The 26522-nt window shown below is 39.8% G+C and overlaps 1 protein-coding gene across 6 annotated transcripts in view; it reads right to left on the bottom strand.

Annotated features, from left to right (window-relative positions):
* Window positions 1-26522, bottom strand: part of cacna1eb (calcium channel, voltage-dependent, R type, alpha 1E subunit b) — a 60564-nt gene that overhangs the window by 17055 nt on the left and 16987 nt on the right. For all 6 annotated transcript variants that reach the window (XM_038717877.1, XM_038717878.1, XM_038717881.1 and 3 more), the window contains 19 exons: window positions 15188-15291; window positions 14466-14624; window positions 12937-13127; window positions 12752-12855; window positions 12547-12662; window positions 11266-11319; window positions 10312-10398; window positions 9999-10208; window positions 9741-9853; window positions 8306-8418; window positions 8058-8189; window positions 7698-7767; window positions 7169-7286; window positions 5697-5764; window positions 5518-5585; window positions 2037-2807; window positions 1017-1270; window positions 531-657; window positions 232-361 (listed from right to left, as the gene is read on the bottom strand). In XM_038717877.1, the coding sequence (XP_038573805.1) occupies window positions 232-361; window positions 531-657; window positions 1017-1270; window positions 2037-2807; window positions 5518-5585; window positions 5697-5764; window positions 7169-7286; window positions 7698-7767; window positions 8058-8189; window positions 8306-8418; window positions 9741-9853; window positions 9999-10208; window positions 10312-10398; window positions 11266-11319; window positions 12547-12662; window positions 12752-12855; window positions 12937-13127; window positions 14466-14624; window positions 15188-15291 (2989 nt within the window). The remainder of the gene's footprint in view (window positions 1-231; window positions 362-530; window positions 658-1016; window positions 1271-2036; window positions 2808-5517; window positions 5586-5696; window positions 5765-7168; window positions 7287-7697; window positions 7768-8057; window positions 8190-8305; window positions 8419-9740; window positions 9854-9998; window positions 10209-10311; window positions 10399-11265; window positions 11320-12546; window positions 12663-12751; window positions 12856-12936; window positions 13128-14465; window positions 14625-15187; window positions 15292-26522) is intronic.

Here is a 26522-nt window from a genome sequence, read left to right as displayed (position 1 = left end):
CCTGCAGATGTGGTAGACATGTTTTACAAACTAGTTTGTTTTCAAGATTTCCCTGTTATTTAGTCTACCAGTTCTTTCTAGCACTTTAAATCACCTACAATGCACTGCTGTATAACATTTTTGCACATGGTAATGGGTTTCTTGTTAATATGACATCCAACTGACTCATCTTATACATCCCAATTTAAATCATGAGTCAAACACTTTAGGAGAGGTGTATTTTGATCTCACCTTGTTTCTGTTTGAATTGGTACACACGGGGTCCTCAGCAGCCAGTGCAATGCTGCTTGCCACAATCACGAGGAGGATGGTCATCTCAAAGTAGCGCAGAGTGACCACGTAGTGACAGATCCTCCTGATACTGTGGATAAACAATAGGGAAGGTGTTTATTGTTGGCTGATGGAAGAGCGCACACAAATAACCCAAAAAGAAGGAAAGCCTTGTCATGGCAAAGATGTTTTAAATTAAACCAAGCACTACTTCATCTCATTTGATGATCAGTGATTTAACGGATTTTGTAGCATCTTACGGGTTGGAGGCCTTGAAGATGAACATGCTGTCTGGAGCTACACGTTTGGTAGGAATTGGAGGCTCCTCCTCCTCAGTTTCAACATCTTTCTGGTCAGACTCGTATGCCTCCAACTCTTTACTGTTCACTAAAACCCAGACACATATGCGATGAAGAAAGAACAATGTGAGTCACCAGCACAATGGACTCATCAAAAAAAAAGGACTCAAAGTGTGGCACTCTCATCAGATGTCAGAAAGACCTACACAAAGTGATCCAGAGTGATACCAAATCCCACCTTACGATTCAATTCAATTCAATTCAATTTTATTTATATAGCGCCAAATCACAACAACAGTTATCTCACAGCGCTTTTCATAAAAGAGCAGGTCTAGACCGTAATCTATGATGTTATTTGCAGAAGCCCAACAATTCCCACCAAGAGCAAGCACTAAAGGATGCAGAGTAAAGGAGTGTGGCTGCAGCAAGAAGTAATCACAATGCTACCTGTCATGGGTGCAAGCTCCAGCAGTGGTTGTGAAGACATTTCGATGGCCACACTTCCCTCCAGGTTGGACTTGTTACGTTTGATGGAGACTGGACGGTTCTCAGACTCCATGGCCCTCACAGTGAACTCTGTGGCCTCTAAGGCCGGCTCTACTGGGATGTTCTGGCTGCCTTCACTCTGCTCTGTCCAGGTACAATCAAGCAACTGCTCACACTGAGGAGGATCTGGAATGTCCTCACCGGGCAAAGCAGCTCTGTAATGGGGAAGAAAAGATCACTGAGCTTACAACAATAGATATGTTATGACGTTGAAATCTTGTAAAAGGAACTGTGCAAAAGCTCTGATAATAATAAACTCTAGAATATTTGTACCATCCTTTTCTTGTTGTATAATTATCTGATAAACGTCCATCTCATCTGAAATGTCACTGGATATTTCCAGAGGGAGAGACAGAGAGAAAGAGATAGGATCCTACCTTGAAATCTCTCTCTCTCTGTTTTTAGCTAGGCTACACTAGCAGCATGGCACTATAGATGGCAATGTCTGTTGCTCAGACATTCTATGAAGAGATCCCTTCCTAATGTAATTCAGCTTAATTACTGTAGGAACATAAGTACAGCGGGACATCCATTAATCACAGGGTTGGTAGTTTGATCCCTGACTCCTCCGGTCCACATGTAGACGTGCCTTTGAGCAAGACACTGAACCCCAGGTTGCTCCAGATGGTTAGGCCAGTGCTTCGCATGGCATCTCTGCCGCTATTATTGTGTGTGAATGGGAGGAAAAATTAATTTTGTAGCGCTTTGTCCATTAACATAGAAAAGCACTATATAAATGCAGTCCATTTACCATCTCTCAGGGAAAAAATATCCCGTGACATTTTGGTTAAAATGGCCTTTACCAGATAATTACATACAGCGAGAACAGGGATATAAAAAAAAAGTTGAGTTCACAAAAGACTGCTGAACCTTACAATCCCTCTTTGAAATTTCTTCATCAAAAAACGAGAACAGCCTTACCTTCTACAATCTTCTCCAACTTCTGCATACGGGTTGATGATGCATGTTCCACAATCATCTTGGGCTGACCCTCCTTCTCCCTCCACTTTCTCTCTCTCCTCTCTTTCTTCCTTCTCTTCCCTCTCATCCAGTATCTTCCTCTCCTGGCTGAGCGACCTCCTGAGTTGTGGCACCTCATGTGGCGTCTGGGTACAGTCCAAACTCTTGACCTCAGAGCGAGCCTCGCGGTGGCGGTGCCGTCTGTGGCGTGCCCCTTCATCCGGCCCCTGACTGGGTCTGAACTTGCGGGCCAGCCTGTGCCTGCCCCCGCCTGTGTTCCGGTGATTAGCTCCTCCTGTTTTCTCCTCACTCAGGTTTACCAGAGGCTCCGCCACTGGAGGATCTGGGATAGGGACGGAGACGGACATCGGGGGCTCAGGGAGGGGCATCCCTACAGACATAGGAGACTCAGGCAGGTGAGCCGGGCTGGCCTCTGGAGAGAGGGTGGGTCCGTGGTGGGGGATGGTTGGAGTTTCAGCGGTGTCCTCAGTAGGGCTGCTAAACAGCTCCTCTCTGCTTGCCATCTGGCGACGTTTGCGTAGCTGGTTGGCTCTCTGCTCCCATACGGACATGTTAACCTTTCTCCTCCTCTCGCGGCGGTTGGTGAAGGCATTGGAGCTATTGAGGGGCTGTTCGTCTGCAGCCCCTGTTGGACCCTCGGGCTCCTCTGGGAAGTTTGGTCGACCTCGGTGGATGGCTCGTTTCCTGTATAGGTAGGGTCTTCTTCTCCCACTAAGGATCATAATATATTGCACATCAATATGTTCCAGCAACAGGCCCAAATTAAAGGAATTGGTGACAAAAAACATCAAGACGAGTACCCATTTAGCATACCAGTTATATACAAATAAATAAATTTAAATAATAAAAATTGCAAGAAAAGGATGGACCTTTTCTGTGTGTTTATAATGTTTGTTGATTAGTTACAAAAGAAAAAAAAAATACAAATACATCCAAAAACTGAAATTAAGATACCTGAGAGGACAGATCAAAAAAAAAGGAGAAAAACAAAAACCACAAGAACAAAAAAATGTAAGGTGCAGGATTTAAGTACAAACATGTGTAACATCTAGAAAATAATCTCAATAATTCAGTAGGAAAACTCAAGGGAGAAATTCTGTGAGACAGAGATGCATCCAATTATACTTACTGGTATTCAGATTCTTTTGTTGTCCATGTAATCAATGAGTGATTATTTGAAAACAAGACATTAGTGTTTTACAACATACACAGAACATTTGTTGTGGCACAGAACAAAATACATAAAGGAGATGCAAACTGTGGGCGGAGGCTTTCCGGTTTACACAGGTTTAGAAGGGATTGAAATCAGTACTAAGAAATTAAAATGTAGAGTTTTCATTCATGGAAGCACTCAATTTTATAGCCATTAACATCAGTATTATTCTTAAGTTACAGTTTAAGGGTTAAAATCTGACTGATGTACACAGCATTTTGGTCAGTGCCACATAACAGGCATAAAAACAAGACAACGTGATGGAAGCAGCAAAACACTGTAAAACACTTTAAAATCTGCATCTTGATCGCTGCAACACAGGACTAACATTCAAATATGTAACAGACAAATGATACATTCAGTGTCCCAGCTACAGAGTCAGAGTCTGTGCAGTCACCTTTTCCGTAGACTATATGCTCTTTTCTTTTACTTTGTGGAGTAAAATAGTGTATACATTTTAATACCTTGTACATTATTTGCTTTTGTCTTTTCTCTGTAATATACTTTGTAACTTTGTTAAGAAACGTACTCTTTATTGTTATTATTATGATTTTTAGGGGAATTTGAAGGACCCACCATAATTTCAAAAAGGAATTTTGCATGTTTAACTACCAATCACGTAAACATTTATATCATTGCCTGCAGTAATATAAATGTTTGATTTCTTGCTTTCAGGTAGTTTACTGGTGTCTTTCCATTTAGATAGGTTACAAAAATCTGGAATAAGTAATTTTATTTAATTCAGTAATTTTTCACAGTGAACATTTAGTCGTTCATTCACTTCTTTTTGGAGAAGTTATTTTGGTAGAGTAGGTGGTACTTTCTTGCTGGTATTATCGGGTGTTTTGGGGGACCTTCAACAATCCAGACTTGAAGATCTGATGCACAAAAGAAAAACCTCTTTAATTCAAGAACCAACAAATTCCACATTGACCTTTTCCCAATTGCTAGAATTTGTCTTCAGGGCTAACAATTCAGCCTTTGAATTTATCAACAAGGTGAAGCTTTGCTGTTTGCTGCACCTTACCACACAATGATATTATATAATATATTTAATAGGAAAAACATAAGCGGGCCAAAAAGAACAGTGAGATTAATTACCTGTGTCAAGTAAGATTGATTTTCATATTGTACTGGAATCAACTACAAATAAAAGGTCCACCTGGTAAGCAGGGAAAACACATGCATATATCTACTGTATAATCATGTGACATGGTTTGGAATATCTAGCCAGTAATGCAAAAATACCCAGAGTTTTGTAGATAATGGTGTAAAACATGCAAAATAATGAGTACAGTCCTAATCAAGCCAGGCCAGCACTCTGAATGAGACACCTACTCAAGTATTCTTGACAGGAATAGCTGTTTTAGGAATCGGTCACTGATATTTTATTTTTTTTACAATAACTCCATTGACACAGTGGCGACGCTGATCAGATAGAGTCATACTAAATAGGGAATCTTGGTCAAAATCTGACACACTCCAAAGTGTGCCTCCTCCCTGTAGAGTGACACATTGACACGTCCCACTGTTACCAACAATTTTTGAAAAATACCTTCTGCCCTTCTCCTCCCAACTTACTGGATCATTAGACCTGTGGGAAAGCCGCCAGGTCATCGAAAGGAGCAGCAAATCAGTGGTGAATTACTTCTCTCATTAACAAAAGAGGCTGCCTGTCACCGATCATAAGTCCAAACAGTTTTAGAAGGAATTTCAGTAATGCTGCAAAATCAGTCTGTAAGGGGTCATGCTTCTAAACCAGGCACATTCAGCAAACATTCAGGATTATGTCATCAATGCCTCAAACATGCCTTTCTTACTTTGCATTCACCATGCGACTGAAGGAACTGGTTCTCAGAGAGTTCACAATCAATAACATTGTGGAAGTATAGATCTTATTACCTAGACCCTATTCATTTTTAAATGCCTTCTCTCCAATGACAGAAGTAGCAAGATGATCAAATTCGTGACCACCACCAGTTCGCACACAGCACCCATACTTAATCTTAAGTAAGTCTTAGTTTGATTCCATTACTGACAAAAGAATTTGAAGAATCATGACAAATTTTCAGCCCAATCTGAATATTTCATTTGCTGAAGAGGAGATCTGAGAAGCAGTCGCACACTGAGAGCTACTTGAGAGCTCTGAATGCTCTGAGTATTTCATACTAGAACAGTAATTTTGTCAGATGTTAAACAATAACTTACTCAGATATCAGGCCATCTCTGCCTCTGGCATATCTCTGGTTGAAGAACTCTTCCTCCTCCTCTTCATCCTGATAAAGACCAAATATACACACTTAATGCTTACGATAACACATTACTGTTACACCTCACAACTGTAACATACATCACTGAAGGTGCGCGCTGGTAACAACAGTACAAACCTTTGTCAGTTCCTGTGCGTTGGCCAGATTATCCACAGCGATGGCCAAAAACACATTCAGCAGTGTGTCTGTCATGAATGCAGTTAAGAACAAACGCACCAAACTGTGGGGACCCATCAGGGTTGGCACTTCCCTTTCCCTTTAATGAATGCATATGGAGTTTGTATGACCAAATCAATCTTGATTTTCTTGCTTTTTGGGGGCTGTCAATCACATCTCATGGTCTTCATCAGCCAGTAGAGATGGCTTAAGTGTCATCATGTGCAGTGCTGGACAAAGTACACAAATTCTGTACCTTGCTAAATATTACTCCACTTGACTTTACTTAAGTGAAAGTACAAAAGTTTAAAAATACTATAAGCAAACTAAATATCATAAGCAAAAGGTAATATTAGTATGGTTATTATGTTTGCCAGTGGTTGCTGAAATGACAAAAAGAATTCAAAAGTACACTAGGCAAACTTTCCTATTTTTTAGACAATGGTATTCATTATACACAGGTTGCCCTTTCAATAATAACTCAAGTTGTTCAGTTATATGTGGTGTGTGTTAGTGGTGGACTATTTGGATCCTTTGCATGAGTAAAAGTAATAATACCACACTGTAAAAATACTCTGTTACAAGTAAAAGTCCTGCATTTAAGTGGTTACTAAAGTGAAAGGATGCACAAGTACTCACTGCACAAAGAAAAATGTCCTGTGACTACTATATATTAGATTATTGTTATTACTACCAAATTTATGTAAAAACAGTATTTTACTGTTGTAATTGCTGAGGGGGAGCTCATTTATAACTATTTTGTATCAGAGTGCAAGTAATGATTATTTTCATTATGGATAAATCTGCTGATTATTCTCTCCATGAATCGACTTTCAAAATTCTGAAAATTGTGAAGATGAGGGCAGTAACAGTTACCCAGATCCGAAAGTGACCATCACAATGCTTGCTGTGTCTAACCAACAGTACCAAGCTCAAAATTATAACAAATAAATTAAAATAATTTAAAGGAAAAGCAGCACATCTTCATATTTGTGAAGGTGCAACCATGAAATGTTTTTACATGAAAAAATGTGTTGTCTTGTTGCCAGTTAATTTCAATGTCAATTTAGTAATCGTTCAGCTGTACTTGTAAAATGTTGGATAGTTTAATTTATAACAAAACATATTTTATTAAGTCTTCATATGTTTGGTGTGTAAAATCTGTTTGTAATTTGTAAAGTAACTAGTAACTAAAACTGTCAGATAAATGTAGCCTTTATGCTAATCTAAGCTAACTGGCTGCTTGTGGTAGCTTCACATTTACCTTACAGACACTAGAGAGGTATTGAATATGTGTATTTACCTTTCCTTGTGATGGAATATTCTCACACTGTGGTATTACTACTTTTAGTCAAGTACTGGACACTTCTTCCACCTCTGACTGTTTACAGATTGAGACACTTTGACCACTTGTGAAGGGCCAGTAAGGATACAATTTCCAAACAATGTAAGCACTATGAAGTAGATTGATGACCACATGCCATACTGCACTCCACCCTGCGAGCGGATCCCATTATACATCACCTCGTTCCAGTCCTCACCAGTTAAAATCTGTAGGCAAATGCACAGAATATTTTCGCATAAATAATTGCATTGCTCATATTTAATTCAAGAGAGCACCTAAAAATACATAAAATAGGAGACATATTCCCTGTCTGCAAACCAGTTCAAGATATGGCATTAAAAATGGCAGCAAGATAAGTAATTACTATGTGTGCTGATCAAAACACTCTTTCACAGTGCAGTTGGATTTTTAGCAGATCTGATGTGGATTCGTTCACGTTTCACTTGTCTGATATTCATGTGCGCATATGTGTGCATGGATGTGTGGGATGATAGCGGAGGCAGGGGGTGGAGAGCGAGTGAACAGAGTTGTTTAATCTGCGCCTGGGGTGAGAAATATCCCAGGGTGCAATGTGTAATGGAGAGCAGGAAGAACGAGGGGATCTGTGGGAGCCAAACCTGAAACACTGTCATGATGGCAGCTGGAAATGTGTCAAAGTTGGTGGGAGTGTAATCTTCAAAGATGAACCTAGAGGGAAGGCAGATATAAAGCAGGGTCAGATATGACCAGGGAAGAAGAGGAGGAGGAGGATGCATATCTATTTTCATCTGGACATGTCATTTCCTCTCCTCTTCATTATAGACACCATTGAAGAAAGTGCTGTTCAGTTTGCAGGTTGTAGCTACCATTTCAAAAGCGCGGCACTACTAGGTTACACATGTGGGTTAAGAAAATTTTTCTGCGAAAATCAGCACCACAAATCTAAAGAAACTGAGAAGTGAGGATGTCAGTTTTAACATCCTGAAGGCTTTACTCACCTTCCTCCAAAAAGCTGCATACCCAGCAAAGCGAACACCACAATGAAGAGAAAGAGAAGAAAAAGCAAGCTGATAATGGACTTCATGGAGCTCATGAGGGACACAACCAGGTTCCTGAGAGAGGCCCAGTATCTGACAGAAAGAAATCACAGACATATTTGTCTTTTTGAACGGAGCTCTGTAAAAATATACACACAAATGTACTGCAAGCCGGGCCTAATTTAGCCAAAATGTGTTGTCCCACTTACTTGGTGATCTTGAAAATTCTCAGAAGTCTCAGTGCCCTCAGCACACTGATCCCAAATGACATGCCAGGCCTGAAGAAGCCCCAAACCACCTCAAAGATGCTGCCAACAATGACCTGCAAAACATGTCAAACCCTTGCAACCAAAAAAGCATGTCCAATAGGCACCATCCGACCAGCAGCACATTTGCAAAACCTCTTTTCTTTGGAGTAAATAAGAGTGGGCCGAGATGTGGGCATACTGCACGGGTGTGTTTAATACCCTCTCGAATCTATGTGGCACAGGTATTGAGCTTAACCCCTTGTCGGCCATGTTCAGGGCTGTGGAGGACTGAAAGATGTTGACCAAAGCTGCTGTTTTCGCCTTCTCTACTCTGCTTGTTCGACGACTGAAAAAGACCATTTCACCATTTCGTAAATGCTGTTTGGAGAATTTGTTAGCACACATCAAATTCAAACAGCTAAAGCAGACTACTCAAGGGTTTTATAAGTTTTGGCAACTTCTGTGTCCTATTTTTAAATGAATGTGCACAATATAGCAAGGAGGGCTGAAACGATTAATCGATTAATAAAATGCGTTTAATCCATTTAACAATACAGCACACTGTTTCGCACGGACATTTATTACTGTCGCACGACGTGATTATAATGGCGCTGTTTGCAAAGTGGAGGAAGAGAGAGAAAATAGCAAGGGACAAAGAAGAAAGTGTCCAAAGTATGGGATTATTTTAAGCTAAAGAAAACAACAACTCGGTAATGTCACAGTCCGTCCACCGTAAAACGAAATTTATGTCGCCTCAGCGAGTTGAAGGCTAGCCAAAGTAAGCTGCAGTCCTCAGCTGAAAATGTACACACATGCGTTCTCCTTCTTGGGCCATGAGTTGTAACGCCATAGTCATGAGTTAACTGGGTGTCGGCGGCCATTGGCCCACGTTGAAAGTCGTGTAGTCTGCACTGGTGTTATACTAAAGGCTCGTGAGCCGCCGTCGCCAAGCAAAAGTACTTCTTAAACGACGCATCGATGAATCGTTGAAATAATCTATAGAAGCTTCAAATACGGAAATCATCATTAGTTGCAGCCCTAGTAGCAAGTGCTACCCCCTCCGTAAATTTGCCCTTGATATTAGATGGTATATGTTGTGTCTACAGGCCATTGTTAAAGTTGTATGTTTGTATGTGATTAGTACATTACAGTGGTTTACTTGCTGATTTATATTCTGAAGAATTTATTTAAATATTTGAATGATGAAAAGAATCATGTCTTACAAGTAGTCATTGCAAGAAATCTTCAATCCTTTATCATTTAAACAGGATATTCCAAATTCCTCATTTTGGACCAGAAATAAAATTTTTTCCTTCATAATCTAAAACAGAATTGATTTCAGTCCAGTTTATTTCTAGTGTAATATAGAGTCCGAATACAAGATGAAGGACCTCACCCCACAGTCAAAGCAGTTGAAAGATGAATGGAAGTAGAGCCGGAAACCCAGACCGTACATTTTCAAAAACATCTCAGCCAAAAACAGCCCCAGGAAAACAAACTCTGCATAGTCTAGATATGAGAAAACAATAAGAAAAGCAATTACATCAGAGGAGAAGAAGGCATCTGCCATTCATCAGACATGTTTGGAATTATTATTATTAAAATAGTAAATTATTGAATAATGTAAACAGAAACATTATAAACAGAAACCCACAGAGGAAGATGGTCAGCCAGTCGGGCTGGTTGTGATGGACGATGGCCACACAGATGGTGTTGAGAGCCACAAGACTGAGCACCATCAAGTAGAATGTGTCTGTCTTCACCATGCGGCGGATGGAGATGCGTAACATGCGCTCTTTACGCCGCAGGTAGGCAGCGGGGCCACGCCGGCCGCTGCGGAAGTTCATTCTCGATCGCGACATGCCTGAGAGAGGAAGAGGGGAAGTGTGAGGGAGTGGTTACAGGTAGGTTAAATATACAGTATATATACAACTGAACAGACTGAAATGGTTAAGTTCTTCACTCACTGGCACTGGCAGCAGACGTGTCTGTAAACTTTTCATCCCCTGGAGCCCCTCTCCGTGCACCAGTTTTCTTACTCGCTCTCTTTAGCACTAAAATGTTCCACAAAGGTATAAGGTTGTTAAATGAAAAATGAATTGGTAAACTTCAGTGCAGTTAGTGGTAGTACAGTACACTTTTCTGTTTTATTTACAGACAGATTGTGGAGTATTAGTTTAAAACTTTATTTTCATTCTACCGCCTCTATTTTAATATCCGACGGTGACAAGTTGGGACCCTTGTTTAATTCCTACTTGGTCACATGCTGAATGTAAAGTGATCTGCAGGACCAACCTGCAGTTGGCATGAATGAAAGCTGAGAAAAAAAAGCGGAAGACTGCTAGTCTGATGAATAATGTGGTAGTTTATTTTTCTCTTCGCACTGCAAGAGGGGAAAAACAATTTTTATAGACTTTTCTGACACGAAAAGAATCTCCTCATAAACTGAAAACTGACTCATTCACAGTGTTTCCTGGTTTATTAAAGTGTTTTTTATTTTCTTTGTGCATAAGAGCTGATAATAAGTGATACATGTATTACAGCGGGTGCATCCATCATAGTCAGATTGCTGTTGTGATTTTTTTATGCATGAGTGAGTCATGAGACCAACATGTTAAATTCCCAACATGTTCACGTAATGAGGTGCATGTCTGAAGGGGGCTTTAGTTTCACTGGTGAGACTGAACTGGTAATGTTAAATCAAGCTTTAGTAGCGTTGTTATGGTTACCTGCAGCTTGCACAGAGACTTACAGTACAGAGGTGGTTAAACTGTTGACTGGAACAAGGTTTGACATGTTTCGGATACAGTTAAAACAGACACCAGTTAATCTGATTAGAGTATTTTCTGAGACCATTGTACAACATGTAATAATCATAGATCCATGTAGATGTGTGATTAGTCTAAAGTGTGTGAACTCACCATCTAACGGCGATCTCCCTGAACTTTTATTCTCCTCTGCAAGCATTACCTCCTCTGTAACACAATAAAACTGGAGGTTATACACAGAGATATTTTCATTATAGCACAAATTTAAATCACCAGACATGGAAATGTACATTGCAGGTTTGTATTCTTTAGGATGTCTGTTACATTCTCTTACATTCTCCCAATATCTCTCTCTATCTCTCTCTCCCTTTTCTCTCTCTCTCTCTCTCTTTCTTCCCACACTCACCCACAGCCATGCACACATAAATGTGCACCGCATCTCTCTCACATACACATACATGTAAACACGCACACTCACATGCACACACATTTAAGTCAGTGAGTCAGTATCACCTTTTTCTCACCCTCTACTTGCGTGGGAGACCAGCAGTGTAGATTGCCATTACAGCTCTGTGTGTGTGTGTGTGTGTGTGTGTGTGTGTATGTGTGTGTGTGTGTGTGTGTGTGTGTGCGTGCGTGTGCGTGTGCGTGTGCGCAACTCAACAGAGCTACAACTCTGAAAGTGTCTGTAACAGAGTGATCACTTTACAAAATCAGTTGGAAAAAAAGACTGACCATTTAGCTGTTAAATTATTGTAATTGTACAGTAGCTGCCAGTACACTTTAATTCTGTCTCACAAAATGTTAATGAAACAAAATTAAAGGAAATATGCTTTCCTGCCTTTTGAGGGTTAGGTGAGAAGATTGATAGAACTGTCATGTCTGTCTGGTAAATATTAAGCTATAGCCTGCAGCCAGTTATCTTAGCATAGCATAAAGCAACCGGTTAAATTAGATTTGCAGGGAGACAGTTGTTTCTGATCAAAGGTAACCAAACCCACCTACCAGCACCATCTAAAACTCAGTAATTAACACGCTTGACTATTGTTGACTATTGACACCTGGCTCCACCACTGTATTTAATAGACAAGTTCAAAGTCATCCACAGCTTCATTCTCATTAAAAATATACTTTTAGATCATTTCTGTGCCATTTAAACATTTTAGAATAACTCTCACACATCAGGTTTTGTCAATTTTGATGATAGCAGGCAAACATCTGAATCCAAAATGAAGTACAGCGCTGCTCATAAGTTGAATTTAGAGCAACACTCAGCCCAGTCATTTGGTGTGTCCATAAACAGCTGTATGTTTTCTTGTGTCAAGAAGTCCCTGAACTGGAATAGCTGTAGCTGGCCTCACTCACTGTAAGCATCTACATCTCTGTAAGCCATGTGTGTGTCTGCAGATGTAAAGTTGTTCTGCTGCCCAGTACCTGCCCTGTCTATCCAGGCTCGGTAGCCGTTCAGTTCTCTTTCCACCTGCTGCTGGCGGCGTAGCTTCATGAAAGCCCGCCTGTTCTCCACCCTCTCCCTCTCCTTGGCAAATTCTCTGAAGAAGGAAGCATTAAAATCTTCTGTCATAACTCATAACACAGACAGAAACATCAATGTTATTCACATAGGAAGAGTCACGCTCACCCGGACAGGACACCCAACACCAGGTTCAGCACAAAGAACGAGCCAATAATGATGAGAGGAATGAAGTATATCCAGTTCCATGTGGGACCCAAGGCATCGTTGGTCTGAAATCCATAACGTTCGTTGATTATTATATATACACAATAGCTGCAAGATGTTATCTTACCTGAACTTCTTGAGCTCACATTATAGAGAACGGCTGTCCATCCCTCCATGGTAATACACTGGAAGACAGTGAGTACAGCAAACAGGATGTTGTCGAACTGTGTGATGCCGTCATTGGGCCCGATCCAGGTGTCGTTGCAGTCGTACTTCTCTGGGCACTTCCTCACTCCGCAGGCGAACGCCAACTCTGACGAGTCAACAGTCTCATTTTCTACAAAAACAAAATAAGAATCATATAGTTACTGTTACGGTGTTTTGTTGATAGATGCTAAACTAAGCTAATTGGTTGCTGGCTGTAACTTTATGGCAGACATTAGCGTGGTATGGCAAGAAAGCAAATAAGCATATTTCCCAAATCTTTTTCCTAAAATATCAAACATTTCTTGTTGCGCCATGGTGATGTCAGATACACTGTATGTAATTTCCCAAAAACTTTGAACTAAAAACAATTTACTTAAGAAAATAAAACACAAATAAAAACTTTATTCCCATAGTCTCTGCACATTGTGTGATCATTTTCACTGGATGCTTTCAACCACATTTTAATCTCTTGTCATTGATTTTATTGCTTGTTCTTGTTGCATAACATTAGATGAGTACTTTATTACATATTATACGTTCTATGTAGATGGAAAATACATCTACACAGTCCCCTTTCACTCAAAATGTGTTTAGCTTATTGTTACTCACCTGGGTTTTTGAGCTTCACTGTGCAGAATGATAAATGGAACGTTTGAGACAATAAGGCTGTTTTCTTTTGAAATGAAGAGAAAGTAGATGTACATTGCTATAACTTTTTTAGTGGAAAAACAGACACAAATTATTATTCAGCATATGATTTCATATGTCTTAAAACGTCTGGAGAAAATGTCTGGAGGGTTCCTTTAAACCTTGAATTTTGGGAGACCATTAGTGAACCAAGAGACAGATGTATATATTTTTCCTGCTCTAAATACAATGACCTTATTCAGGTTTTACGTCTCAGTCCATTTCTGAGTTGTGTTGGGCGATGGCAGTAAATGCTGTGGTGTGGCGTGTGATTACAGAGTAGTTGTTGACTAATTAAGCAGTAGCTATATCAGCCAACAACTCTAATAATACCTCTGAGCTCAATGCTACTGTTATCTATGAAAGCCTCAGGCTCGCAAACAATCATTTCACACCCTCTGTTTGAGAACAATGAGTAAACCACACATTTCGTATACCTGCTGGTAAACCAGTCAAAGTCAATTATAAATAACTCAAAAACAAAGCATGACAAAAAATCTTCTAAAAGTACTGGATAAAACAGATGGCAAGGTGATCAAGCCATAATCTACCCATATACACACAAACTGCTGGACATCATCATAAAGCCTTTCTTGAGTTAAAACTAGGTATAAACTGTTGAAATTTGATTGATCTACCTATTATTATTATTAAACAGAAAAATAGAAAAGCAGGGACATGACCAACAGTAGTGAAAAAAGTGTTTTGGAAGACATGTACCACATGAGTGGACTTTCATTTCCAACTGCAAGAGACAGTTAGCCGTGTCTGTGGACCATACCTTGGATATCGACAGATGGCAGGCAGGTGTGGTGAAGCTTCCCGCTGTAGAACTCCAGACCGATGATGGCAAACATGAGGATGGCAAAGAACAAGAGAAGGCCAATCTGGAGCAGCGGGATCATGGCCTTCATGATGGACTTCAGCACTATCTGTAGGCCTTGAAGTATTCACAAAGAAAAAGACATCCTGTTTAGGAACACACAGCGTTTGTCCTGTTTAAATTAATGTAACTGAAAAGTAAAAGGTTGTCCCATCCTATCAAAACTCAATTTAGAAGATTAAAGAGAACATATTCGGGAGCCTCCCACTCTGCCATCATTTTGCTTTTACACTTCACTGCCTAAAGATGAACAAAACACTATATACTATAAACTCCGTAATTAGCTGTCAAGAATGGAAAGAAACTGCAACATACTTTTCAACATGTTTCTACATGTCTTTTTGTGTTTTTAACAGGTTCTTATTAAACATAGGAGCCAATGACGTGCATCACACAGTAGCTTCTGAATGTGGCAAATACATTGGTGGATTTAAACTGTTAAATTACTCTGATATACCGATACGAACTTCTTTCAAAGAGTACGGAGATTAAATAAATATTTCTGACGTACATGTTAGACTTGAGAGCTGAAAAAGTCCTAAAAGAGTAATCACTTGTTATTTGCAGTACCAGTTTGTTCGACCTTACGGTGCAGGATTAGAGGTTAGTAACTGACTCACTGGGGATCCCGGAGACGAGTTTGAGAGGTCTCAGTACTCGCACGGCCCTCAGGGTCCGAAGGTCGACTGGGATGTTCATGTGGGCACCAGCAGTGGCCAGGATCCTGACAGACAACGCACATAAATATACTTTATTCAGAGATATTTTTAATGGTAGGACTGTTCGGCAGATTTACATTGTACATCTTTCTGTTAGTATTTTGTTAAGACAGTTAAATTAATAGCTACTTGTGATGGCCTGAAAAGGAAAAAGACATTTGGGTTAAAATGGAGAAAATGCAAGTGGGACATGTAAAAACATCCATTAGGAGCTAAATCTGGTACAAAGCCTCTCTTCCCTTTCTTGAGATTAATGTTTTTTGTCTGAGGCGTCTGACAAATTTAGTGACAAAAATAGGTAAAAGGCAACAAATGGATGTAACTGAAGGACAGTTTTGGAGATGAGTCATTTTAAAGGAAAAAGGCAAAAAATAAAAAGTGATTTGATGTCATGCAGCGGTACAGTATATCCATTTAGTGTACCGTACTTGCACGGTGGGAGACAAAGAATGCACAGCCACATACACCTGGCAGGCATCTCTACTCACATCTGCCCACGCACACATTGATGTCCCTCCACCTACACAAAAACACTGAAAAACAGCAGCCGACAGGCAACCTCTTGCCAATGCTACACCATAAATTACATCTGAATTTTTATTGTAATGATGGCAAAGGCAGATTTTGTGTAATTTTTCTAGTTAGGAAAAGATAATGTTAATAATAATAAACAATACAAAAGTGCTGTGATAACCCTGCCAATTAATTTTTTTACATTTTCATTTAGGCTGCATTTTTGGTGACCCATAACCATTAATCCTTTCACTGATGAGAGGTCAATATCCACTGCTAATTTGATAAGTAACATCCTAACTGAGCTGTGAAAATTATCCTAGAAATCCTGATTATTTTCCAGATTTCTCTCTCACTCTGTTACATGCACACAGATAGAAATATACAAAATCATAAAATCTTTGGACAGTGTTAGGAAGTGTGGGGGAGGGCGTGTGTGTGTGTGTGTGTGTGTGTGTGCGCGTGTGCGTGTGTGTGTATATATGTGTATATGACAGAGAGCAGGGGGTAGAAAGCACATGGCAGAAATTCAAGTGTAAGCCCACGCAGAATCTCTCCTGAAAGCAGTGGGCGGGAGAGAGGCCGAATGAGCGAGTGAATGAGCGAGGCCACGTTCACACTATCTGCAGATAAACCTGAAAGCGCTGTTCAAAGTGGCGAAAGCTGTCCAAAGCAAAGTGTTCAGGACCTTTTTGAAAAGTTTACTGTAAATAAATACTGAATGCTACACTATGTGCATGATGACTGAGTGAACAACTGTTTGCTGCGGTTACAGATAATCTAAAACATGAATAGATTGTCATGATTTAAATGACCATATTTTCTTTCTAGCTAGTGTCTACAAATTTGAGCAGACAAATGTTGGAAAAAAAATATGTTTCTGGTGGCTTAGTAGTCCCCATTACAAGTAAACTGAATATGATGTGTGAAATCGTTTTTGAGAAGAATTTGCAACATATTTTAGCAGAAATTCCTTTGTTGTCCTGTGCTGACCCAAACTCACTTAGAGTAAGCAGAAGGCCACTAGTATGGCCTGTACGAGGGAGTGAATGAGTATGAGAGTGAAGTCTCTTAATTTTCTCAAAAAGGGTGCAAGTGCAATTGGATGTGACCAACTAATTTTTGCAATTTTTGGGACCAGAGTCCAAGCAAAATGTAGCACGATGCAATCTGGACAAGAGGCTGAAGCACAATTATTAAATTAGTAGGAAGAATCACCAGACCAGGCAGAGTTGTAATGACCTTCAGTAATGACCAATTACATCTAATTCTCTCATCCCCTTTAAAATCAACAACCAGTTGAAGGTGCCAGGGGACTCTAGACCAGCTTCATCGCAAACAGTGTATATAGCCTACTTTAGAACCACAAGTATTAAAGTGGTGCTCCAGCGATTTAGTGTTGTACTTCTGTAAAGATGAGAGACTCCAGTTTTTCATTGCCCTCTCCCGGTTTTGTTGCAGGGTCAAAATTCTCCTGATTTATGACAAATGTTCACAACTTTTTGTCCTGTTCATCACCACATCCTGTTTCTGGCACTGTACAGCGCATATAAGCCCTAGAACTCTCTCTCTACTGTTTCCACCCGGACAACAATACACCTACACCAAATGTCATCAGGTTGTAGTTTGTGGGTTGTCAGGTTGCGGTGACAGATGGGTTGAAATGTGTTGTCACAATTGTTATGTAATTATTATATTTTATTATATTTTGTGTAATATCCTGTCAAAAGGGAGCACAATGTGAATGTATTTTTTGCATGGGGTTTGATTAGTATTTTTGAGGGTGTAATCGCTAAATGACGCCACAATAGGTAGTATCCCCCTATGTGAGCGCTTGTAGGGCTGCGCGATGCTTCCGCTCAGAGAATAGCCTTCTGAACGATCACAAGTGACATCTCCTGTCTCTGCTTTTCCTGTACAAAACAGGTTAGTAATGTGTGATATTTTGCTGCGATACATTCCTAAGGACTTTTAAAGCCTTTGTTATGTTGTTCTGACAACATTTGATGTGTAAATCAGTGGTTTATTCAGTTAAGAGACTTTGAATTGAATTGTAGCTAGCACCCGTGTAAAAAGTGTAACCAACATGGCGGCCTTCCGACGTTTTGTTTGTTGAGTTGAGAATGTGTCAAGTCCTGCATTCAAGTCATGTCAACATGATAATACTGAATATAGTGTAACATGTTGGTAAGGTTAAAAAGACGTGCATTTTGTATAATGTAGGCATGTTTTTATATGTTGTATCTGAGAATGTTGTAAAAGTGTGAAACAAGTAAGCTTAACAGTATCAAAGCTACTGGATGTATGATTTTGGAGCTGGTAAACAGAAGTAAGTGTGAGTTATAGTACCAGTTGAGCCTGGGAGAGGTGAATTATTTCGGTTTAATGCATTAACATCCATGTTGTAATGTGAACCTAAAAGTGTAATTTGTTAAAAGTAATATTGTCAACGTGGTTTAAATGAAGAAGGGAAAAAAATAGATATATTCTGTTTAATAAAGACAGCCTGCTGAACGATCACAAGTGACATCTCCTGTCTCTGCTTTTCCTGTACAAAACGGGACACAATATCTGTTCACAGGTAACTCAGGCTTGAGGCCTGTAACATATGTAGTGCGTGGATTGTTTGTGTAGACATCAGACACACATGCAAAACATAGGGATCCGTGTAAGAGGATTATTCATTATAGAGTTTGAGGGCCATGTAAGATGTTCTTGAAATACTGGAGCAACCCACGAAAGGGTCTGCATTTTCCATAATTCAACTCAGTGTCTTCTTTCAGAACCTCCCTACCTGGGAAATGCCATGACTTTCAAACTCTACACATCCATATTATAATGAAGCCTTTCAAACTCTACACATCCATATTATAATGAAGCCTTTCAAACTCTACACATCCATATTATAATGAAGCCTTTCAAACTCTACACATCCATATTATAATGAAGCCTTTAAAACCAGTTTGTTTTGACTGAAATAAACTAATGGATTGCCATTAAATTTACATTCATCTCCCTCTCTGGATGAACTGTAATTACTTTGATGATCCCTTAACTTACTCCCCAGTGCCATCATCAAGTCAAAATATTTATTTGTCCAGTACTTTGGTTTATGACCAAATACCTGCAAAATCAATGACATTCCCATCTGCCCCAGCTGTACTTTGTTTGGTGCAAATATAAGCATGCTAACATGCTAAACAAAGATGGCTAACATTACACCTGCTTAACATCAGCATATTAACATTGTCATTGTGTCAACATGTTAGCATTTAACTCAGCATAGTCGCTAACACGGCTGTAGACTCAAAGTCTCTTAACTGTAGTCTTGTTTTACACTTGACATAGCTCCTCCAGATCCACATTAAACAACATGATAACTGTTTAACAGGCTGAGCGTACTCCTCAAGGACAAGAAAGTTGAACTTGATGTGTAAAATCTGTGAAATTTAATTTTTGGTGTTAAAGCACCTTGAATATTCTTCTTTCTACTAAGAAGAAACTCCTGTACTGTTCTGTGATGTACCAAATAGGCAAAATCGTTATGAAATAAATGAAAATGGTATTACTGCATATGCACTCCTGTTGTCTTTACTCCAGCACTAAATTATTGAGTGTTTATTGGCACACTGACAATTTTCAATAAGATTAAAGCAACAGACAGATTTCAGCAACTGCCTTGAAAACATTGTTATTAATCAGATTAAGGTTGAAATTGGAGCATACTGTAACTAATTAGCATACCTGCTGTCCATTACATGTCAGTCATTCAAATCACCTTCGTCTGACTTTATTTCTATGTCTTCAGTTCGTGCATGTGTCAGGAGTGTTGTTTCTATACACTAATAACGACACAGCAACAGTGGAATCAGCGGCGGTGGAATCAAATCATATCAAATTAATTTAAATAACTGAACATGACAAACAATCACTATTTAGTGTGGATATTAGCAGTAATTTGGTTTTAGAATGCATGTAAATTTATTGAGTGAGTGAGTGAGTGAGTGAGTCAGACAGAGATGACACAGTGAGAGACACTGAGACAGAGCGGGAGCAGGGGAGTGGGAGTCTGTGGAAATAGCCTTCAAACCAAACACGCTTAACAAAGGCAGGCAGCAGCACAGCTCCTTCAAGGCTGCACTTTGAACACAGCAATTCAGTGGAGGCTCCCTCAAAATTAAAGCAAATATTCTGTCTGCTTGTGGTAGCTCATGAATCATCCCTGCACACACAAGGAGACCATTTTCTTTTGTTTAGTATGGAAAAAAGAAATTCCACAGAAACAAAATTTACTGACACAATCAGTAAACCAACAAGGCTTTTGTGTTTCCAATATCATACATATATTTATATGCATTATATATATATATATATTATATTATATTATATTATATTATATGTTTACTTGAGATGCTGTATGGACCAGTTTGCATCTGACCTCTTTGGGACCACAAATTCTTGTTGGATAAATTCAGGAGTAGTCCTAAACTGGTTTAAATTACTTCATATGGGGTTCCACAGGGTTCAAGTCTTGGTCCTCTTTAATTTCATCTCTACATGCTTCCACTAGTTCATATTATTCACAATAACAATATCTCCTGTCATGATTATGTAGATGACAGTCAACTTTACTTATGACTGTCTTCTGATGGCTTTCTGACGATTGCATTGTTGTTGGTAAAAGATAAGTGCTCATCGTACATCAGTGACAATTGAAATCGCAAAACAAATCAGGAATCTCAGCTTGATAAACTCTGATCTAAACTTTGGCAACCACATCAGTTCTTCACCAGTAAGTTAGATTACTGTGATCCCAAGTTTCAAAGTTAATCACAAAACCCTCAAAATACTGTATCTTATTCATATTAGTACTTTAGAACATATTATATAAATCAATTATTGTACATTATGAAACAACCTCTTAGGTTCTCTGAAAAAGTTGCTTTGCCATTTCAACAGTATAGAACAAAGACTGGAGAATCTTCTTTTAGTTTAAATGCGCAACGCTTGTGGAAGAAATCCCCAATGGTGTGTCACATTTGTTCTTAGCCTTGCCTATACTGCATTTTGCCAGCACCTTCAGAAAAAAATCCATTTTCAGAAGTGAAAATTCACTTAGCATAAAGAATATGTAATGAAATGAAATGAATTAATGCAGACAAACAACACATGTCAAAACTCAGTACAAACTCTCATACGCTGTCAGTACAGTAAAAGACACTGAAACACACAGGACAGCTACACACCACATACACCCCTCTACAGATTAAACTCTGTAACAAGCCAGCGGCAAGTTAAGGTGCATACTGAGAGGCTAATCTCTTCCTCGTTGGCTGTTTAAGTGAAGCACTGTTGCACAGTACTGTACCAAACTGGCTCTGGAGAGGCTGAATTCATTACATGCACAGAATGCAGCCTCTCCCACACACCTCCACCTACACAAGAACACCACCAAAAACTACAGTAATCAGCAGCATCACGTTGCTCACCATTCCCGCACAGCTCCACATATGGTAATGTGCAGCTGACTCAACACATCAACATAATGCATCAAGAAATTAATGGCTTTGAATTAAATCTGAAAAAAAAAAAAACATAAACCATGCGTGTAATGGCAACATTACTAGTGCTCTGTTGAATTGGGATTACATTAAAAAAAGAAATTTATTCACTATTAGTCATAGAATAAATGGCTGGGTGTATATTTTCCCAAAGAAAACCCACCTGGGACTGTAAGCTATTGTTTGTTCAGTTCAATTATAAGAGCAAAATTAGAGCTGAGACCGCTGCAGCCGTCCTTTAAAGCTCCTGGAATAATACACATGATTTTGAAGTTTTACTCTTAATACCTGAATTACTTTTGTGAGTCACTGACGTGGTTGGAAATACTTTTGGCTGCAATTTCCATTTGCACTTTTGAGATTACAGATGTCCTTTTAGACTGGATGGGTTTAAATGCAATCCCAATCATGTGACACACAAACAGGTAGATGAGACTAATTAACAATGGACGCAAGGCTATCTGCCCTGGAGCCCTATACCTCAGACCTCCAGAATTAAGTCACACCAGCTCTTTGTAAATCTGTTACTAAGTTTGTGTGCAAATTCACATGTGACTCCTCATGCCTGCCAGCTCAGTCCCTCACATAGAACATGAAACAGTGGTGCCAGGCTGTAGTATTCAAAAGTAGGAGCACTGGTTGGTTTCTGGGTTTCTGGGCAAATACTGAAGTTGCCTTGGACTTCTCTGTGCACCGCACTTGATGGGAACATGGAGTCAACACGCTAGATGCACAGTGAACAGGAGATGGGTGCTGAGGTGGAGGGGGTTAACAGCAAGTTTCCCCCCGTGGGCCCCCTGATCCGTTAATCCGGCCATTTATGTACATACACATTGAATGCTACAGATGAAAACTGCTTTGGCGTGCAAATACAGACACACAAGAATGAGACTTTTCTCACTCCTGTGCGGCTGTCTTTGTGCCAGATGGCTAATGAATCACTCCCAACTCCCACCCAGTTGTATTATTCATCCTGTCGAAAGAGCAACAATTTTAGCAAAGTGTCACACTCTCAAAGAGTGATGTGAAGACTAGGGCAACAGAGGAAAGCTGATATCCTTCATACAACATGATGGGATGCTAAAAGTGACATACACACACACACACACACAAAGGGGTACATGTGCACAACTGGGGATCAATATCATTTTGGTGTGATGAGGGAGTTGCCAGAGCTAATTTAACAGGCAACAGGTTCACTGGCAACGATGTCTAACTTCAGCCTTATAAATGGAATAACAAGCACAAGCACACACACACACACACACACACACACACACACGTCATTTGGGAGACATTTTATTGCTAATCAAAGCATCAAGCCCACCTGTGCCAATCTGTTTGCCGCAGGATATAATTGACCATTTTAGGAATCCCAGAGAATTAAATTGGTTTGTGGTTAAGTTGTTCTAGCTGTGGTCCTTTTTGCTACACACTCTTCACTCAGATTAAGGATTTTAATTGAGCTCAGTGTCCCAGCAGATTCGCTTCTAGCAATTCATTAATATGAAATGGAATGAATGCCGCCAGCGCTGGCCCAGTGGCCTCGATTTTATTCCCAAATGGCCTCTATGACACATGTGTGTTTTCTTTTAAGTCTGACTTACTTGTACTGTGCAGCCAGAGTGAGAGAGAGCCAGTGTGTGTTTGTGTGTGTGTGTGTGTGTGTGTGTGTGTGTGTGTGTGTTTGAGAGAGGAAAGGAAAGGAGAGGAGAGCAGCACATGTGCTACCAGAAAATGTGTCAGATAGGTGGCAGGAAACCAGGTCGTCAGTACCAACCAGCTGTGGCTGGAATTGGGCTGCCAAACAAACACTGACGACTTTGTGCATTTTATACTGTAAGTGACATGATTTCAGTTGTATTAGAAGGCCTTATCTCCAACAGTTGAGTCTACAGAAAACCACAGAAATTATATAATTCTTAAATATATTTTTAAGAGCACCTTCAATGCCGGGTGTGGTTACAGGTGCAACTGAGCACACCAAACCCTGGTCACGCTCCACCATACACCTCAGTGATGCAGATTGTGGTCAGAGGTGCAACAGGCTTGAAACTTTAAACACAGAAAGCATTATCATTCATTCGGAGTCGTGTTTCTGGCTACCTGGTACATTTAATTATCTCTCTTTTACCTCAGTTTTTTGTCTCTACCAACTCCTGACAAACTCTCTGTGTCTTTAACTATGTTCACCAGCTAGTCACTTATAGTACAGTAAAGTTTTTAGAGCTTCTTGCTGTCAAAGACATTCTGAGAGCAGTGAGAGCTGAACCCATTATAAAGCTCCGTAAAGCCAAGGGGAGCAGCAGATTCAGGAGATAATTCACTGTAGGTCCATCCCTACAAGCAACCTCTCTCACACATTGTCACACTGTTGTCACATTGTCATGGCACATTGTTATTTAATCAATTATTATAGATTATAGCCTCGTTAAGGTGCTGCACATTGACAACCTGAGTTTCAAACTGTTCTCCAGTGACCTTCAACCACTGTTGCACAAACATTTTCTCCAATCTAGCACGAAGACTCCTTGTGTAAATTAAATGTATAAACATTATTGGACTTAAACACAACCCAGAACATCAAAATTTACAGGTGTGTGTCAAAATATACAGTATAATTGTGTCTTTACTACTGGACAACCATAGATACACAGTAGAACTTAATTGATTAGTTGATTAATTCATTTGTCGATTTTTAATCAGCAGCCAAGTAATTGTTTACAGGTACGACATTTTGGCCACATGCTTCAAACAAATAGGTGGCAGCATTTCACCTCCTCCTCCCCTTCAGCCAGGCTCCTCTCTAAGAGATTCTGCTCCTTTCTAATCACATGTAACATTAGAGTTTATCGTTGTAAATAAATGACGTTTTTTATGTCTTCCTAGATTAGCGGGCGTTGCTTCTTAAATACAATTCATACAATGCAAGGCCTCATGTGATGATCTGCGGTGAAGGGCTTTTCTCCTTCCTGTGTGTGTCTGCTCCTCTCTGTCAATTTGTTTAGACACAACTGACAAGTATGTGCAATAAGTATGTTATTTAGAAAAACAAAATAACAATACAGCAATGACAATATTTCTAATAATTATAGCGGTTGGGCAGATATTGATATTTCATCATGTGGGGGGGGCGAATCGGGGAACTGAAACTCCAGCAGAACAGTGGGGAGAGGGACAGAGATATCAAAAGGATTGGCAAGAATGGGGCACAAATTCAGAATCGGATCATTTATACCATATATATATATCATATTTATTTTTTATAGAAGATTATCAGTGTGTTTTCTTGCCAGATTCACTCGTGGCTATACCTACCCTGTCTCACTCTGTCTGAACAGCCCAATTGATTAATATGAGAGCTGAAAGGAAGCAAGCAGGTTTTTAGGCACTTCTAGCTCCTGTGCATCCCCGTGCAACAACAATTTCTTCCCAGCCAGAGCCAGGGAAGATCAAGTGGTGGCAGGAGACAAAAAAAAATAGAGGTAGCGGAGGAACGAGAGGTTGAGGAGCACAAGGGAGAGGGTGAGCAGCTTGTGCAGCAGCACTGATTGACAAGCCCTCAGGGCAGCTCTACTTCGTCGTCCTCTCACGTTGGACTGAGGACAGACTGGATGATACAGTGACTCACTATTGCTTCTCAAGGGTCAAGTGGTATTACAAGACAGGAGCTGGGGCTAGTGTGTCAGCATGCTAACTTTAGTAGATATCTCCGCAACACAATACGTAGACATCTTTGACATGACGTCACAACTGTTGCTTCTTCACAATCTGTTGATCATGTTTGTTCTTTTTTTGTAAAAAAAGAAAAAGAAAAAAAGAAAAAACCCTCAAATTAAACTGTTTTTAGAAGAGCAATTTAAATATGTCTACTTGGTATCCTGTACTTTCTCTTTTATGGCACATGTAGGAGAGGGGGAGATGGGCGTAAGCAAGGATATGGTGTTCTTGGAAAATGTGCCTTTCTTGTTTTGATGAATAACTGATTGATTGCCCAACAACATCAATAAACACTGTACCACTATTTTCATAGACCAATCAGTTAATTATAATGAAAATAATAGTTAGCTGCAGCCCTATGTGTATGTAAGACACACATTCCCACCGATGTGTTTTGGAGGACTGTAACGGGTCCACACCACGGCTGAACTCCATCAAACTGTTACACAACGTGCACTACTGGCCTTCAAGTGACATCCTACGCCATCTCTATTTTTGGTAACACTCACTTTTTGTAGGCTTGACAGGAGGCGGATAAAAGACAATAGTTTCCGTCTCCAGATAGATTCTTGTGGTGACACAGCAGAGTCAGAGTATTAAAACCTACATGCAGCGTATTTATTTAGCTATACTCTGTTAAAACAATGACCGGACCATACTGAGCATATGTCATTAGAACCAAGCCCCTTGGTTGCGCTGTTTGGGGTCATGGAAGGTAAGGCAGAGTTAACTACAGAGAAACTACGCAACTTATCCTTTGCCTCCTTGCTCGGCGGGTAATTCTGCGCAGGTGGAGGGATGCCTCCCCTTTCACCCACACACAATGGCTGCAGGACATCATCTCCTGCTTAAAAATGGAGAAAATTAGATACTAATGTCAACAATCAAACGGGAAATTCCAGAAGGTGTGGGGTCCTTTCCTGAGTGCATTTCCAGATACTGTAAAGTCTTGACTTTAATGAGCAACTTTAATATGCTGCACACTCTTTATCCATTGCGAGCGCAAGCTTTTGGTGTGACAGTGAGCATATATGATTTCTAATACACTGGCAGTGACTGGGGAGGAAATATTTTATGTATTTTTATTTGTGCATTCTTACACCCCCTTTATTCTTTCTTCTTTTTAATTTCTTTCTGTTCGGGCCATGTCTACCTAGGTACATTGGTTACTAGCTACTGTATACCCATTTCATATTTTAAAAACCATTCAGCTTTGCACTTTTTGTACACTGCAAATTCTTTAATAAAAACATCTTGTTTGAAAAAATGATTGTGCCTTTGCATTTTCATATCATAGGAAGAGTGTACTTTAAGGTTTATGTCACAGATTGTCCTTAATGCCTGGGAAGACTTGGAAAAGATATTCTTACTGAAATGTTTCTCCAGTCATGCGTGGCCAGCAATGTTGTTGTTTTGTTTTTTTTAATCTGTTTTGAATCGAC

Source organism: Micropterus salmoides, unplaced genomic scaffold (assembly GCF_014851395.1).
Source record: "Micropterus salmoides isolate LMB-PRFRI ecotype aquatic unplaced genomic scaffold, ASM1485139v1 Ms_hic_scaffold_14, whole genome shotgun sequence".
NCBI classification, from domain to species: domain Eukaryota; kingdom Metazoa; phylum Chordata; class Actinopteri; order Centrarchiformes; family Centrarchidae; genus Micropterus; species Micropterus salmoides.
This window is presented reverse-complemented; position numbering and strand designations above follow the sequence as displayed.